This window comes from Tursiops truncatus, chromosome 18 (assembly GCF_011762595.2).
Source record: "Tursiops truncatus isolate mTurTru1 chromosome 18, mTurTru1.mat.Y, whole genome shotgun sequence".
Lineage (NCBI taxonomy): Eukaryota > Metazoa > Chordata > Mammalia > Artiodactyla > Delphinidae > Tursiops > Tursiops truncatus.
The window spans coordinates 68552078-68566528 of record NC_047051.1 but is presented as its reverse complement, the minus strand read 5'-3'; the positions used below and the strand labels follow the sequence as shown (position 1 = coordinate 68566528).

General features: G+C 40.7%; 1 protein-coding gene across 1 annotated transcript in view; it reads left to right on the top strand.

Annotated features, from left to right (window-relative positions):
• NALCN (sodium leak channel, non-selective) overlaps positions 1-14451 on the top strand; it is a 279376-nt gene that overhangs the window by 70021 nt on the left and 194904 nt on the right. Inside the window, exons 7-9 of the mRNA XM_033843681.2 lie at positions 3022-3164; positions 3295-3399; positions 11939-12025. Coding sequence (XP_033699572.1) covers positions 3022-3164; positions 3295-3399; positions 11939-12025 — 335 coding nt within the window. The remainder of the gene's footprint in view (positions 1-3021; positions 3165-3294; positions 3400-11938; positions 12026-14451) is intronic.

The following is a 14451-nucleotide window of genomic DNA, read 5'->3' as shown; positions in this document are numbered from 1 at the left end:
AGTGAAAGATACAGTTTTAACTTAGAGTGCTGACACCTAGCGAGGGAGACAAACAAGGTAACAGAAGTCAGTGTGACAAGTGACAGGATACAGGTGAGCTCAGGCCTCTCTGGGAGGAGCAGCGTCGCGAGTGGCCTGAGGGCAGAGGTGAGCTGGGCTGGAGGACCACAGGGGAGTTGGCAGCACCGGGGCAGCCAGAGGGGGCAGGATGTGCAAAATCAGTGTGAGTGGCAACAGTTCATGCTCAGGGTTGTCGGCTTCTCACAGAAAGTAAGAAGATCATACATTTTATTTTGTCAGTTTAAACAGTGGACAGCCTCTTCAAAAGTGATCTTCTTTTCGTACATTTGTCGAAGTCAGGAGCAGGAAAGGGGTGAGGAAGGGCTGTCTTATTCCACTGCCTTTGCTCTTGCAACTCAGTGACATCCCCGAAGCCTTTGACCCTGCATCGTTCATGTACACGGGAAACACTTTTTTCAATAATAAGCATTTTCTCGGGGAGTTTTTTGGTTCCACTTTCACAAGTGTCTCATCTCTTTGTAGCAACAAACCTTGCTCTCTGAGCTGTACTGAAGGTTCCTACTTTTCTTTCTTCGGTGTCGAATTAGGAAAAATGGAGTAAAACCTTCAAGATTACTCATTGAACATACTAGTTTTTACTTAATTTCAAATAGCATCTTCCCTGTAGGTGTAATAAAGATCTGCGCAAGTTAGAGGAAGGATAATTTTCAGTATTCCTTTCACATTTAATCTTACATTGATGATCCTCGTATGTTACCTGTAAATGCTCAATTGGTAAAGCAGTTAAACTTTAATGGTAATTCATAATGGATTTCTGCAGCCACTTTTCTTTTTTAGTTCACATAACTAGAAAAAAGTAAGGGACTTAAATTACGTCATGTTAAAATTGTCCTTCGTATTCAGACCATAAAAGCAAAAACGTTGTATATTTTTAGTACGTAGGGATCATTAATGGAAACAGTCACTTCTGTTTTCTGTTGCCATTTTATATTTGGTGTGTGCTGTTCCTCTGTGAATCTTTCTCTTAAAAGTTATATTCTTGTATGAGTTCCTCAATAGACTATAAACTATAAACATAGTCCCTCAGAAAATAATTATCAATAACTTCATTTGAATTGAGGATAAGAGAAAAGAAGGTCTCTCTAAAGCCCCGGTGCCAAGCAAGAATGTATATAAGTAAATGGTAAAGAAAAAAAGAGTTTAAGACCTGGAGCCTGATGATGTGGGTTTAGATTCTGGTTTTGTTTCTTTTTAACTCGGACAACTTCATTATCTAGTGACCTTCCCTTTGCTTTTCTGTGAAATGTGATGGATATTATCTGTGCTTATACCCACCTACCCATCTACCTGCCTAATTAGACAGGGATTTCCTTAGCATTTAAGTATGTGAAAGAGCCTTGAAACTAAACGTGTGCTACAAATACTAGTTGCTATGGCAACGACTTACCAACGTACCAAATATGATTCTTAAAATGAGAGGCAGTACATGTATGAAGTTATATTTTACATAAACTACGTAGCACAGATTAGTGCCTAATAGGCATTCACCAAACAGGGATCCGCTTTCCCTCTTTGTCTCAGCTTTTCTTTCAAGCCTTGTTATTTCTCATTTGTCCCCATTTGCTGCTACACTTTTCTGCTGTTCTGGGTGCTTTCGAATTCACTGATGCTCTGGTTCTTCTTCCTGCATGCACAGGCCCAGAGAGGCAGTCAGACGTCAGGCAAATTTAGTAACCTCCTTCTTAGTTTGGACATTTGATTGTATGCACATTCTAATTTTAAATTAACACATATATGGGTGGCTATTGGCTTTATATTCTATAATAATTTAATTCATTTATAGCAGTGCAATTTGTTGAGGTACAAATGTTTACCAGTTTTATGAATAAAAACCCATATCATATTTGTTTTGTAAACAACTTCAACTGAGTACTATATTGTTTATTTGTATGGTTTTTCACAAAATAATGAGCAGTTATTTTCATTGTTTATAATAATGCCTAAAATTTATTAAGTGCTCATCAAATGTCAGTGCTTGACAGAAACGAAATCATTTAATCCTCACAATACTTTGCGGTATGTCTTAATTATTATTTCCCCATTTTACAGATGGGGAAACTAAGCCACAGAAAAGATGTCAGGAGACAGGATATTATCACAGTTAAATATGCAGGTCCTCGTTCCTGAGTGCCTGGGTTAATTCTAGTTCCCCTAATTATTATGTGTGCATCCTTAGACAAATTCCCTACCCTTTATGTGCGTTAGTTTTCCCATCTGTAAAATAGGGAAATAATGACACATACTCATAATGCCATGAGGCTTAAACACTGGCTTTCCTCTGAATGACATTTTAGATTCTCTTAACCATATGTTCAAAAATCTGCCCACATATTGTTCCCTTTTCCTTCTTTTCATTATCAGTAGTATTTTCAATGAGGCAATTCTCGTAGACAATACAAAGTACTCTTTAATGATTTACTAACTTATGTTTTGGTGTTCAGTGTAAACACCATGGAATCCAAAGACAGGCTCCATCACATGAATTTTTGGAGCCTAAGATACTTTAGTTCTCCCCATGAGAACGTGATTTCAAATGAAACCCAGTTCTCGGACTTATTTCAAGTGCTTTTCAGCACGCTGAAAGTGTTAAGCCCCAAGTGGCAAATGTACATGGTACCCATCCTTTATTATTATATCTTTACTTGGCTAGATTGTTAGTGTTCTTTTCCTCATTGTTAAATGCATTTAACAGCGAAATCTGTAACCTAAAATTGTTTCATTGCTAGAGATATTAAAACTGCCCTGGCTTGAAGTCAGAAGCAACTTTATCAAAATCCTAAGACTAAGAGCAATAAAATGTTGCATGTGATTTGAGTCCCTTTAGAAGAGCTTTTGTCATTGAGAAAATGAGCATGGATAAATATTGATTGTGTTTCTGAAAAATGTTTTCTCATTTCAAAAGTCCACCCCAGCTTAGCCGGCTCCCCTCTCTCTTAACAGGCACCAGCATCTTCACCGTGTACGAGGCTGCATCCCAGGAAGGATGGGTATTCCTCATGTACAGAGCCATCGACAGCTTTCCCCGCTGGCGTTCCTATTTCTACTTCATTACCCTTATTTTCTTCCTTGCCTGGCTTGTTAAGGTACTCTAAAAATTAGTACTCATCCAGTCTATGCTTTCTGACAGTTTCTGCAGATCTTTTTGTTTGTTTTCAGTTGCCCTCACTCCCTCACGCCCAGTCTTGGTAAATGTGGTTTGTCATTTTCTTTCAGAATGTGTTTATTGCTGTCATCATTGAAACATTTGCAGAAATCAGGGTACAGTTTCAACAGATGTGGGGATCTAGAAGCAGCACTACTTCGACAGCCACGACGCAGGTACAGTATCCGGAGATGATGATGTAACCCACTCGAACTGGGCGTGTCCCGCTGCACCACCCTGGAAATTGATGGGACTTGATGGGACTTGAGAAACCCTGTTATCACCAACTTCTGCAATCGGATTCACTGAGGGAGCTGCTTAAAAATACAGGTGCAAAGCCCCAAACCCAGAGCGACTAAATCAGATTTTCTGGATGATGGGGCAAGGGCACCTATATTTTTAACAGCCCCATCGGTGGGTTTGACAGAAAACCAGGCTTATCATATTTATTATGTACCTTCGATTTGATTCTACCGTCACATGTCCTCCAAGGACTTGCTGATAAAATATAGCAACTGTGGAATTCCCCATTTTAAAATATTCACGTAATTGAAACCCATATAATGGCCCTTATGTATAGGATTAGAATTTTTCGGAAGGAAAATTTATTTCATTCAGAATGAACCAATCACAATATAATAAATTATGAAGAAGACCCCTCCATCCCAAATGCATGCCTGTGAATTTTGAGGAATTACTGCCTATTCAGAAGGTTTCCACTATGCTTCCGAGAAATTGGAAGTATCCTAGAATTTGACTACAAGTGGCATGGCATTTATTACATAAGAGGGCAATTCAGATCCAATGTCTTTTGTTTTTATTTTTGGTTTTGTTTTGTGTGTTTGTTTCTTGGTGGTTAGAAAGAGGAAGAATAGGTTTATATATCTTCTTCTGGTATAAATCTTAATAAAAGAGAGAGAAAATAAAAATTCCAGAATTGAGAATGAAATTATGTTATGCCTTGCAACTACTGCTTTAATGTTAAATTTTAAGAGAAATTTAACATAAGTTTGTAAATACTTACACGGGTCTGTTAGGACAAAGGTATCTGTGAAAGATCCGAGGTACAAATTTTACTTTGAAAATCTCCAAATTGAACTTTTAATAATTATATTTATATAATTATTACTTTTAAAATAATATATTTTTTTAAATAATTGTATTTATGCCTATGTATTAAAATTATAAAGAAAAGGATTCAGGATAGTGGCTCACTGGGAGTGGGGATGAGGAAGCAGAGGAATAAAATTAAGAAGAAGTGCAAAGGTAAAAAAAAATAAAATATTTATATTTAATAGCTAATAGTGAAAATGCTATTAAACATGCTAATATTTGGAAGAGCCTTGTGCAGTATTTTTATGATGTTGTGAAAGTTCGAATGGTCTAGTTCATTATAGATGAAATAGTATTTATATTATTCAGTCTTGTCAAACAGCTATTCAAACTTCCATGAAAGATTTTTTTAAGTGTTATCTAGGTTATGTCACAGATGGCATGTAGGAAAACCTTCAGTGAGCCTGCCACATCTAGTACTCATTTCTTCTCTCATCTTTTTAGTGAACTATGAGAAATCGTAAAGTTCCAAGTCCATTCTGACATGTCTTTTAAATAGAGTGACGGCCTCGTGGAGGTGTGTTTTCCAGTATAGACATTGAGAACAAAGTGGGACATAGAACTATGAACTCCACACAGAATTCACATTTGATATTCCTGAGAGATGACCTAAAATGTCTTTAAAACCATATAGTGCTTATTAAGTAACTCTTAGTTGTAAAACCACAGCTGGAAAAGTGGTGTTTGGAAGTGCCACCGAGTCAGCCAGCAGTTACAATAGAAAGTCAAATGTGGAGAGACTGTGAACACAGTTGTACAAAATTGCTTTGTTGCAAAATTGTCCTTAATCAGGAGGAATAAGGTGGTAATTCAGACGTAATGCGTCTAGGTATTCAGCAGAGGTAATCACACAGAGAATTGTGAAAAACCTTCATTAAGAAAAATGCTATGGCTGAGGACCTGGTTGCTAAGCAACCGAAGCTCCAGCAGCAGCCTCTCTGGTAAAACACCACTTGGGCTGCCTGGCAACAGGCCGCAGGCCCCGCCCATCCCCTCGCCAGCCACTGAGCAAGTGCTCCAGATGCTTTTGTGTGTGTGGAAGGGAGAGGCATCATTTGCCGTGATTCTGTTACGTTTGTAAAATCAGAGACAGCTCTGCACAAAGGCCCTCTCGTTCGATGGTTTAAAACACTAAATCACAAGTTTCTAATTCTAACAAAACTGATGGGCTTTAGGGAAATAAAATAAAGATGGTTGTGTATTGTGAAGCACACAGCTTTTCAGAAATGAAGTCAGTTCTTGTCTTCCTCTAGTATGTGGGACGTCTGCAGTTGTTCTCTGTAAGTTATCCTCATAGGAGGGCAAAGAGGGTCCTGGGGATGGTGGCCTTGTTGATATTTCTAAGTCCCTGGACTTTCCAGGAGGGCTGCGTGAGTAGAAAGAAAAATTATACACATTAACAGGATAAAGTAGGGGCTTTCCGACATCTTAAGAGGTTCAACAGGAATGGCTCTGATATGTTAAGAGACAAAAGAGAATCAGTGATGAGAACTCTTTCTTTAAAATAACAAAGCAACCTGCCTCAGAGTCACAGCATAGAAACAAATTACAGAAAAACTAATGCCAAAGGTCTTATGGAGACCATAATAGAGCAGGTAGCAGGAAAACAAAAGGAAAACGATGTGGAAATTTGCAGATTAGTAGTCAGTAGTTTGCCTGAACTCTGATGGGGAAGGTGACTCTCGTACCTGCATAATCATTTGACACAGGTCACTGTTGCCGCATGCTCAGTTATATGTTGGATTAAAGTGCAAGAGATTTGTACATCCAGGATATAATAGCCCCCTGTGTCAACCCACAATAGGACTTCCATGCTGCACATTTGTAGGGGTGTTGCCCCAGAGAAAGGTGTTGAGATGGGCCGATGTGCTAGCGGAACACGTCCTGGGCATCGTGCATGTCCGGTCCAGACTTGCACTCCCATTCTCTAATAGACACTTCACCTCAGATACCTGTTGCCAGTCGTGTGGTCTTCTGATCTAGGCTGATTCACAGTAGGAATGAGCTTATCTCACTTTCCCTGGAAGAGAACCGAAAGAACTAAACTTTAGGGCCCTGCAAGGCTAAGTTTTGTATATATAGTGACAAGAGACACAAGGCAGCATCGGGCAATCAATCCGTACCTAACTTTTATATACAAATCATGGCCCAGTAGGGTCATATTGAGGGATGGGTAAGTAAATATTCTGACTGTCTAAAGAGAGCAATAATTTCTGGGTCTGTCATTGTCTCTGACTGAGCACACTTGCTGGCCCATGTTTTCTGAATTAAGATACAAGACAGACAAGGGTGGAGTTGATAAAAGGACACAGGAATTCTTTCTCCTCTGTAGTTCCATGAACCTTCTCAGAATATGGGTTCCTACCATACTGGAACAACTTCTGTGTCAATGTGCAATACCGGCGTAAAGGCAGAAAGGCATAGATGAAAAGGCACATGATGGAAAATAAAAAGAATTTCTCCTCCATGAAAAGATGTGTACAATGTAATGCTCCAAAACAAAACTTTAGTAAAAATTTGTTTACTGCGTTCCAAGACTATTGGTTTCCACATGAATATACATCATTAAAATATGTGAGAAAGCAATTTAGTGACAGCAATTTCTGGGAAGGCTTTGGTAGAAGGTACAATAGTGAGCTCCTTCTAATAAGAAACTACAGTAATGGAATAATACATTCATCATAGGAAGCCATACGTGAGAATTATATCTTGTGAGTCTAAGTCATTGAGTATATTATTTAATTAAGGAATCAAGTCAAGTGCCCACCCTCATTATTTTGTGTGATAATGACTATTACCTGTTTTTTTGTTTTGTTTTGTTTTGTTTTGTTTGCGTTATGCGGGCCTCTCACTGTTGTGGCCTCTCCCGTTGTGGAGCACAGGCTCCGGACACGCAGGCTCAGCAGCCATGGCTCACGGGCCCAGCCGCTCCGCGGCATGTGGGATCTTCCCGGACCGGGGCACGAACCCGTGTCCCCTGCATCGGCAGTCGGACTCTCAACCACTGTGCCACCAGGGAAGCCCTATTACCTGTTTTTTAAGATGATTGATTTTGAAAGAACCCAAAGAGCATGGGAATTTCAAAATAAATTTTGGATTTTATTTTCATTACCAAATGTGTACGTGTGTCTTGGGTTTGGAATTTTAATTCAGTTGCTAGTGGTCACCCGTATTACCAAGATCCATTCTCTACCACCTCCCATTAGATAATCTGTTATTGTTGTCATTGATGATGATATTCTGCCTAAAGTACAATAGAACAATCCACAAAGCATTCTTAGCAAAGTCAAGTGACCCTTTATAAAACGCTGGCAGTTGCAAACAGGCAAGCATGAGATGATTCTCGAGACTGAAACCTCCATGGATTCCCAAGTGATTGTACTAAGAGGAAAGTGCTCGTGTGGTTATTGGTAATACTCCACTAATTCATAACACTTTATTACAATAAATCACGTATCTTGAGAGCTGCACTAAGCACTACGCTATTGACTTTACAAGCAATCTTATTTAATCTTCACAATAACATTGTGAAGTTGGTATTATTATTGTCTCTGCTTTGCAGATTAAAAAAGGACAAGGATTGGAAAGTTAATTTTTTATCCAATATTACATAACTGGTATGTGCTAGAATGGGGGCTCAAAACCAGCTTCCTTGGCTTCCCTGGTGGCGCAGTGGTTGAGACTCTGCCTGCCGATGCAGGGCACACGGGTTCGTGTCCTGGTCCGGGAAGATCCCACATACCATGGAGCGGCTGGGCCCGTGAGCCATGGCCGCTGAGCCAGCGCGTCCGGAGCCTGTGCTCCGCAATGGGAGAGGCCACAACAGTGAGAGGCCCGCGTACCACAAAAAAAAAAACCAGCCTCCGCAGCCATAAGGGTCTTCAGTTTTGCTCCCTTAGATCCTACCTCCTTTTAATTTGGTCATTACAGGCCCTGCTGTCAATGTGCTATCTTTTTTCTGGCTTCTCTTTTCTTGTTGACTGAAAGATGGAGAAAGGGGTACTTTCATACATAATTACTAAGTGTGAATTAGAGCATCCTTTCTAGAAAATAGTTTGGCAATATGTGTCAAAAGCCTTAAAAATATGTAAACTATTTGACAAAGAGATTGTACTTCTAGGAATTTATCCTAAGAAAAATTCTGGTCAATGCTCAAAGATGTACATTTGAGAATATTTATGGAGGCATTTCAGTAAAAAAGAAAGACAGAGAAAGAAAGAGAGAGATAAAATTAACTCTAGTCATAAATTATTGATTATAAATTATGAAATTAGAATAAATGCAAGCCATTAAATCATGATTGAACTTTATTGATATGAAAATATGCAAATAACATATTAATGCAGTAAAAGGGTCTGATGTTTATATGTATATGTGTGTGTGGGCATAATATACCTGAAAGGTTAACTCTGAAATATTAGGGGTGCTTGTCTCTGGGGAATGGGCTTAAGATTTTTTTTTACAGCTCGTACACATTTTCTAAGTATTTAATAGTAAACCTGTATTACTAATATAATGAGAGGAGAACAGTTAGTATCTTTAAAACTGAAATAAATCATTGGACATTCAAAATGAAGCCACTTGTGTTAACTTAGGTTCAGCTGCAAGGGACAAAAAGCCCCAAATAAGTGGCTTCTATAAGATAGAGTTCCTTTCTCTCTCATATAAAGTTGGAGGATGTCATTCAAGGTTGTTACAGTGGTCTGTGTTGCTATAGATCCAGAATCCTTCTACCTTTTTGCTCCACCTTGCATCACTTCCATTCCCCAAATTGCCTCCTGGACTAAAATGGCTGCTGTAGCTGTAACTCTTACATCCATATTCCAAAGAGCAGGAAAGAAAAAAATAGAAAGTTTCTGCTTTCATTTCATAGACCAGTGTATATGTATAATTACATGGTCAAGATGAGCTTCAAGAAAGGGAAAGAATGTCCTTTTTTTTGTTTTTGGTGGCCATAAAATTTTTCTTAGTTTGTAAGACAAGAGGAACAGATATGTGGAGACCCCTGCCCCTGCCACACTCCCCTAAGGACTTCACCCTAGGATTCATGGCTCTGGATATCCCACCATGTGCCTCACGTAGCTACTGTTACATTAACCAATCCAAATGTTGTTGTATAATTCAGGGAACTAAAGAGAAATGGACCATGTTTGCATTTCCTTCACTTTATTTCACACAAAGAACTGACCTTGAGAGAGCACTTTTACTAACAATTAAATTGATTCATTTGATTTTAGTCTATTGGAAAAAAAATCATTTAACAGAGAAAATTAGTCTGCTCCTGATGAAAGCAAATATGTGCCCCAGGGATCCTTTGCTCCATGGTAAGAGAGTAGAGGTTGCTTGTACAAAGGGTTCCTACCTCGTGACTGGCGGGATTGCTTTTGTCTTTTCGCCTTAAAAAGAGACTCCCAGACATTTGACAGATACTTTAAAAGGCACTTATGCATGTTTGCATCTCAACCAACGTATGTATTCTCAGAATGAGCCTATTTATCATGGATGTGCTTGATTCTACCACTAAACTTAACCTTTTAAAATTCATTCTAAAGGGAATCAGAATCCTGTAAATGGGCAGCTGAGAAGAACCATTTGTAATTGGCACCTTGGATCAGAGAATCTTTGTGTAAATGTGCACCGCCATTTTGTCATTTTAAAAATACATGTATGGCCTATGAATTTTGGCATTTGTCACTCTCCGCCTCCCTTATTTTATAGAGGGCAAGTTTTCTTTCTGCAAATGATCTACTACCTCTGTTACCAGGAGTTTGAAATTATAATGATAAATCCTAGGTAATGGGATCTTTGCATCATCTCGTGTTTCCATCAACAGTTACCCTTTTGAACACAGACAGGGTCAGACGAACACGAAGACATAAATATGACAAAGAAAATGTTTATGTCTGTGAGATAGTGAGCTCAGTCTGGAATAAAACAGTGAGTGCTTGTAGTTGGTGTCTTTTCTTAGAAAAATAAAAATCCTTAATTCTACCCTATTCCACCACACCCCTGCACATGTAAGGAAAAGAAAATATATATTAGTGGGAAAATATTTATAAGTGGTACATGCTTTCCAGTGTAGTATATTATTGATAGATAACTAATTTTTTTAATAAATCTATTTATTGATTTATTTATTTTTGGCTGCCTTCGGTCTTTGTTGCTGCACTTGGGCTTTCTCTAGTTGCGGTGAGCGGGGTCTACTCTTCGTTGTGGTGCACGGGCCTCATTGCAGTGGCTTCTCTAGTTGTGGAGCATGGGCTCTAGGTGCGCGGGCTTCAGTAGTTGTGGCTTGCAGGCTCAGTAGCTGTGACTTGCGGGCTCTAGAGCTCAGGCTCAGTAGTTGCAGCACACGGGCTCAGTAGTTGTGTCTCATGGGCTCTAGAGCGCAGGCTCAGTAGTCGTGGCACACGGGCTTAGTTGCTCCGCAGCATGTGGGATCTTCCCAAACCAGGGCTCGAACCCATGTCCTCTGCATTGGCAGGCGGATTCTTAACCACAGAGCCACCAGGAAAGCCCCTAGATAACTAATTTTTAAGGTGGTAGAATATGAATAAGATAACCTACACATCCAGCAACCTGGATGTCTAATTCAATGACTGTCAGATTTTAGCATCCTGTACTATCCTGAATTTCATCATTTATGTCTTTTAAGCCAAAAGAAACTACTTTTTCCCTTCCTAACTATGTATACATAAAATTTCTGCTGAGCAGATTAATTGTGGCTTATACAAGCTAATTTCACAAAGTCTTTTAAGTGATTTGTAATTCTCCTACCATTAAAATAACATTCCCGGACTTCCCTGGTGGCGCAGTGGTTAAGAATCCACCTGCCAATGCAGGGGACACAGGTTAAAGCCCTGGTCCGGGAGGATCCCACATGCGACGGAGCAACTAAGCCCATGCGCCACAACTACTGAGCCCTCAAGCCACAACTACTGAAGCCCGCACACCTGGAGCCCGTGCTCCGCAACAAGAGAAGCCACCACAATGAGAAGTCCACGCACTGCAACAAAGAGTAGCCCCTGCTTGCTGCAACTAGAGAAAGCCCGCACACAGCAACAAAGACCCACTGCAGCCAAAAATTAATTAATTAATTAAAAAAATAAAATAAAACAACATTCCCCTATTTCCCTGTGCACATTATATTATTTATCCTGAGAATATTTTTCTATTGGTTCAGTGAGAACTGTCTACTAAATAAAGATAAAAGTTTACCACTTTTTGTAAAAACACACCACGCTTTGGAATTATAATTTTCATTTTCTCTGGGATGTTATATGTAATAATCAACATAATGGGGATAAAATACCTACTTCTAAAGTCTTGTGGAGAAGAATATTTGGGCAGATATACGCAAAGCATATGTAAGGCAGAAACGGCCTGATGCATAGCAAGTGCTCAATTAATGCAAGCTATAATCTTTATTATGATTATTCACTTAAGTTTGCAGTGTTAAAATGGAATGACTCATGTTCTAAATATAAAGCCATAAGAAGACAAATCTTTGATAACAAAGAAAACGTAAAAAGCCGCAGACAAAGTTAGAGTTCTTGATGTTCCATGTAAGTGTCTCTGACTCATTTCCCCTTTGTCTTGAAGATGTTTCACGAAGACTCCGCTGGCGGGTGGCAGCTGGTAGCTGTAGACGTCAACAAACCCCAGGGACGTGCCCCAGCTTGCCTCCAGGTGCGGTATGATGCCATTTCTAAAAGTCACCCCCAAAGGTCTTTGATTTGATTTTATACGAGGGAATCTACAGCTCTCCAAGCTCTAGATCCACCCAAATTTGTGGGCAATATTACACTCCATCCTGTATTCCCAGGACCTGGCATCCTTTTTAGATACACACTAGGGATCTGGTAAATTTCTGGTAAATGAACGCACACAGGTAAAAGCAGGCCAGTGGTAATGAATTGATGAAGAATTTTTTTGTCTCATTAAACCTTGTAAAGGTATTCTGCAAAGGCCTGAATTGTTTGGGGCCGGGGGCAGTCAACATCACAATTCACTTACTTGAGTACCTCACCATGTACGCAGGAAGGAAATGTCTTGAATATGTAGTCTGTTGTTCTGCGTCTGCAAGCTCTCCGAGCAGCATGGTATAATAAAGGCACTTCCTTAACAAAGTGCACCTGCAGCAGACACAAGGCGATGGGATTGCAGGGGAGCCCAAAGTCCTGGCAAGTGACCGGAGGATGGGCCATGAGGTCTCTGGCCTGTGAACCTTCTGGACTTACCTTCTGCTCTGAGCTCCCCAGAAAGCCTAATAAAATCCTTTTCTTCAGTGGACCACAGAGGCCTCTTCTCTTTCATGTGCCCCCTCCCTGCCCACCAATAGCAGTAACTCATTCAAAACAACATCACCTTAACAATAGCAGCATCCCTGCCGTTCCTGGGCTTTTTATATTTCCATTTCCCTCCTCCTTAAGGGTGAAAACTCAAGCTGTCCCATGTTGGGAGCAGAAAACTGATTCTTCCTCCTGGAGAATTTTATTTTCTTCCCCCTCTTCCTGTTTTCAGTTGTAAATCCTCTTCCTACAAGGGGACTGCTTCTTATAGTTTTTCACATCCCCCCCTATAATTTGGGGAAGGGTTTATCACCTGCTTCAGGATGAGAACACATCTTCTGTCTTTCTTTTGGATCTTTCTCCAGGTGGGGACTGGTGCATTTTAAGGATTGGTACATAAGTAGCAAAATACTGTCCTCTGAACCTCTTGTGTGGGCTACATCTATATGGCTGTTTAATCATATAGTTATTTGTTTGTATCCATTAAAAGGATAGAGCAGGGGCTTCCCTGGTGGCGCAGTGGTTGAGAGTCCGCCTGCCGATGCAGGGGACACGGGTTCGTGCCCCGGTCCGGGAAGATCCCACATGCCGCGGAGCGGCTGGGCCCGTGAGCCATGGCCGCTGAGCCTGCGCGTCCGGAGCCTGTGCTCCACAACAGTGAGAGGCCTGCGTACCGCAAAAAAAAAAAAAAAAAAAAGAATAGAGCAGAAAAAGAGGAAGAGTTTACAATGAATACTGATAATGTTAAGTACTATTCTCTGCTTCTCTTTCTGTCATATATTGGATGGTGACAATGCTGCTAGTAATTCAACTTCTGTAGCTACCTCTACTACTGCTATTACTGTCATAGCAATAACAATGACAACCATTGTAGTAGCAGCAGCTTCTTGCCTAAAAAGTACTTTTACTTACATTATTCATTAATCCACCAACCGATATTTACTGACACAAAGATGGTCCTGAGCAAGAGAAGCCCAGCCCCTCCCCTCGTGGAGCTTACAGCGTACTTCAGGCAGTGAGGAGAAAACCCAGCTTTGAACTAGCAATCACAGGAGTGATGGGCGTTTGTAAGGAGTAATGCAGGATGCTATGGGAGTATGTAATTTGGAGTCCGCTCTCCTTGTCTGAGAGTCAGGGGAGGTCCTCGTGAGGTAGTAGTACTTTAACCGAGACTGAAAGCATGAGGCAGGGAGTGAGGAAGGGTGAGACTCAGTACAGCCCTGTGCTGCGGAAAGATTGACATCCTCTATGGGCCTTTGTAGAGGTGAAGTGGAGACCCAGAGGGCCGCCTGAATCTCCTGACCTCAAACAAACGGAGAAGCCAGGACTTTTACCTGGTCTTCTGGTTCCTGGTACCATGCTCTATCTAGCTGAAAAAATATGCCAAGGAAACATTCATTTGTAATAGAAATCAAGGATCAGGCCTGTTAGGAGTACCAAATCAGGGTCTTCCTATGCCCCAAATGCATTGCTTAAAATTTTAGTAAATGCTTGTTAATAGATGCCTCAAGGTTGCAGTCTGGAATTAGGAAGCAAGCCTCTATATCAAAAAGATTTGAGGGGCTTCCCTGATGGTGCAGTGGTTAAGAACCCACCTGCCAATGCAGGGGACATGGGTTCGAGCCCTAGTCCAGGAAGATCCCACATGCCACGGAGTGGCTAACTAAGCCCGTGTGCCACGACTACTGAGCCTGCACTCTAGAGCCCGCCAGCCATAACTACTGAAGCCTGTGCGCCACAACTACAGAAGCCCGTGTGCCTAGAGCCCGTGCTCCGCAGCAAGAGAAGCCACTGCAGTGAGAAGCCTGCGCACTACAAAGAGTA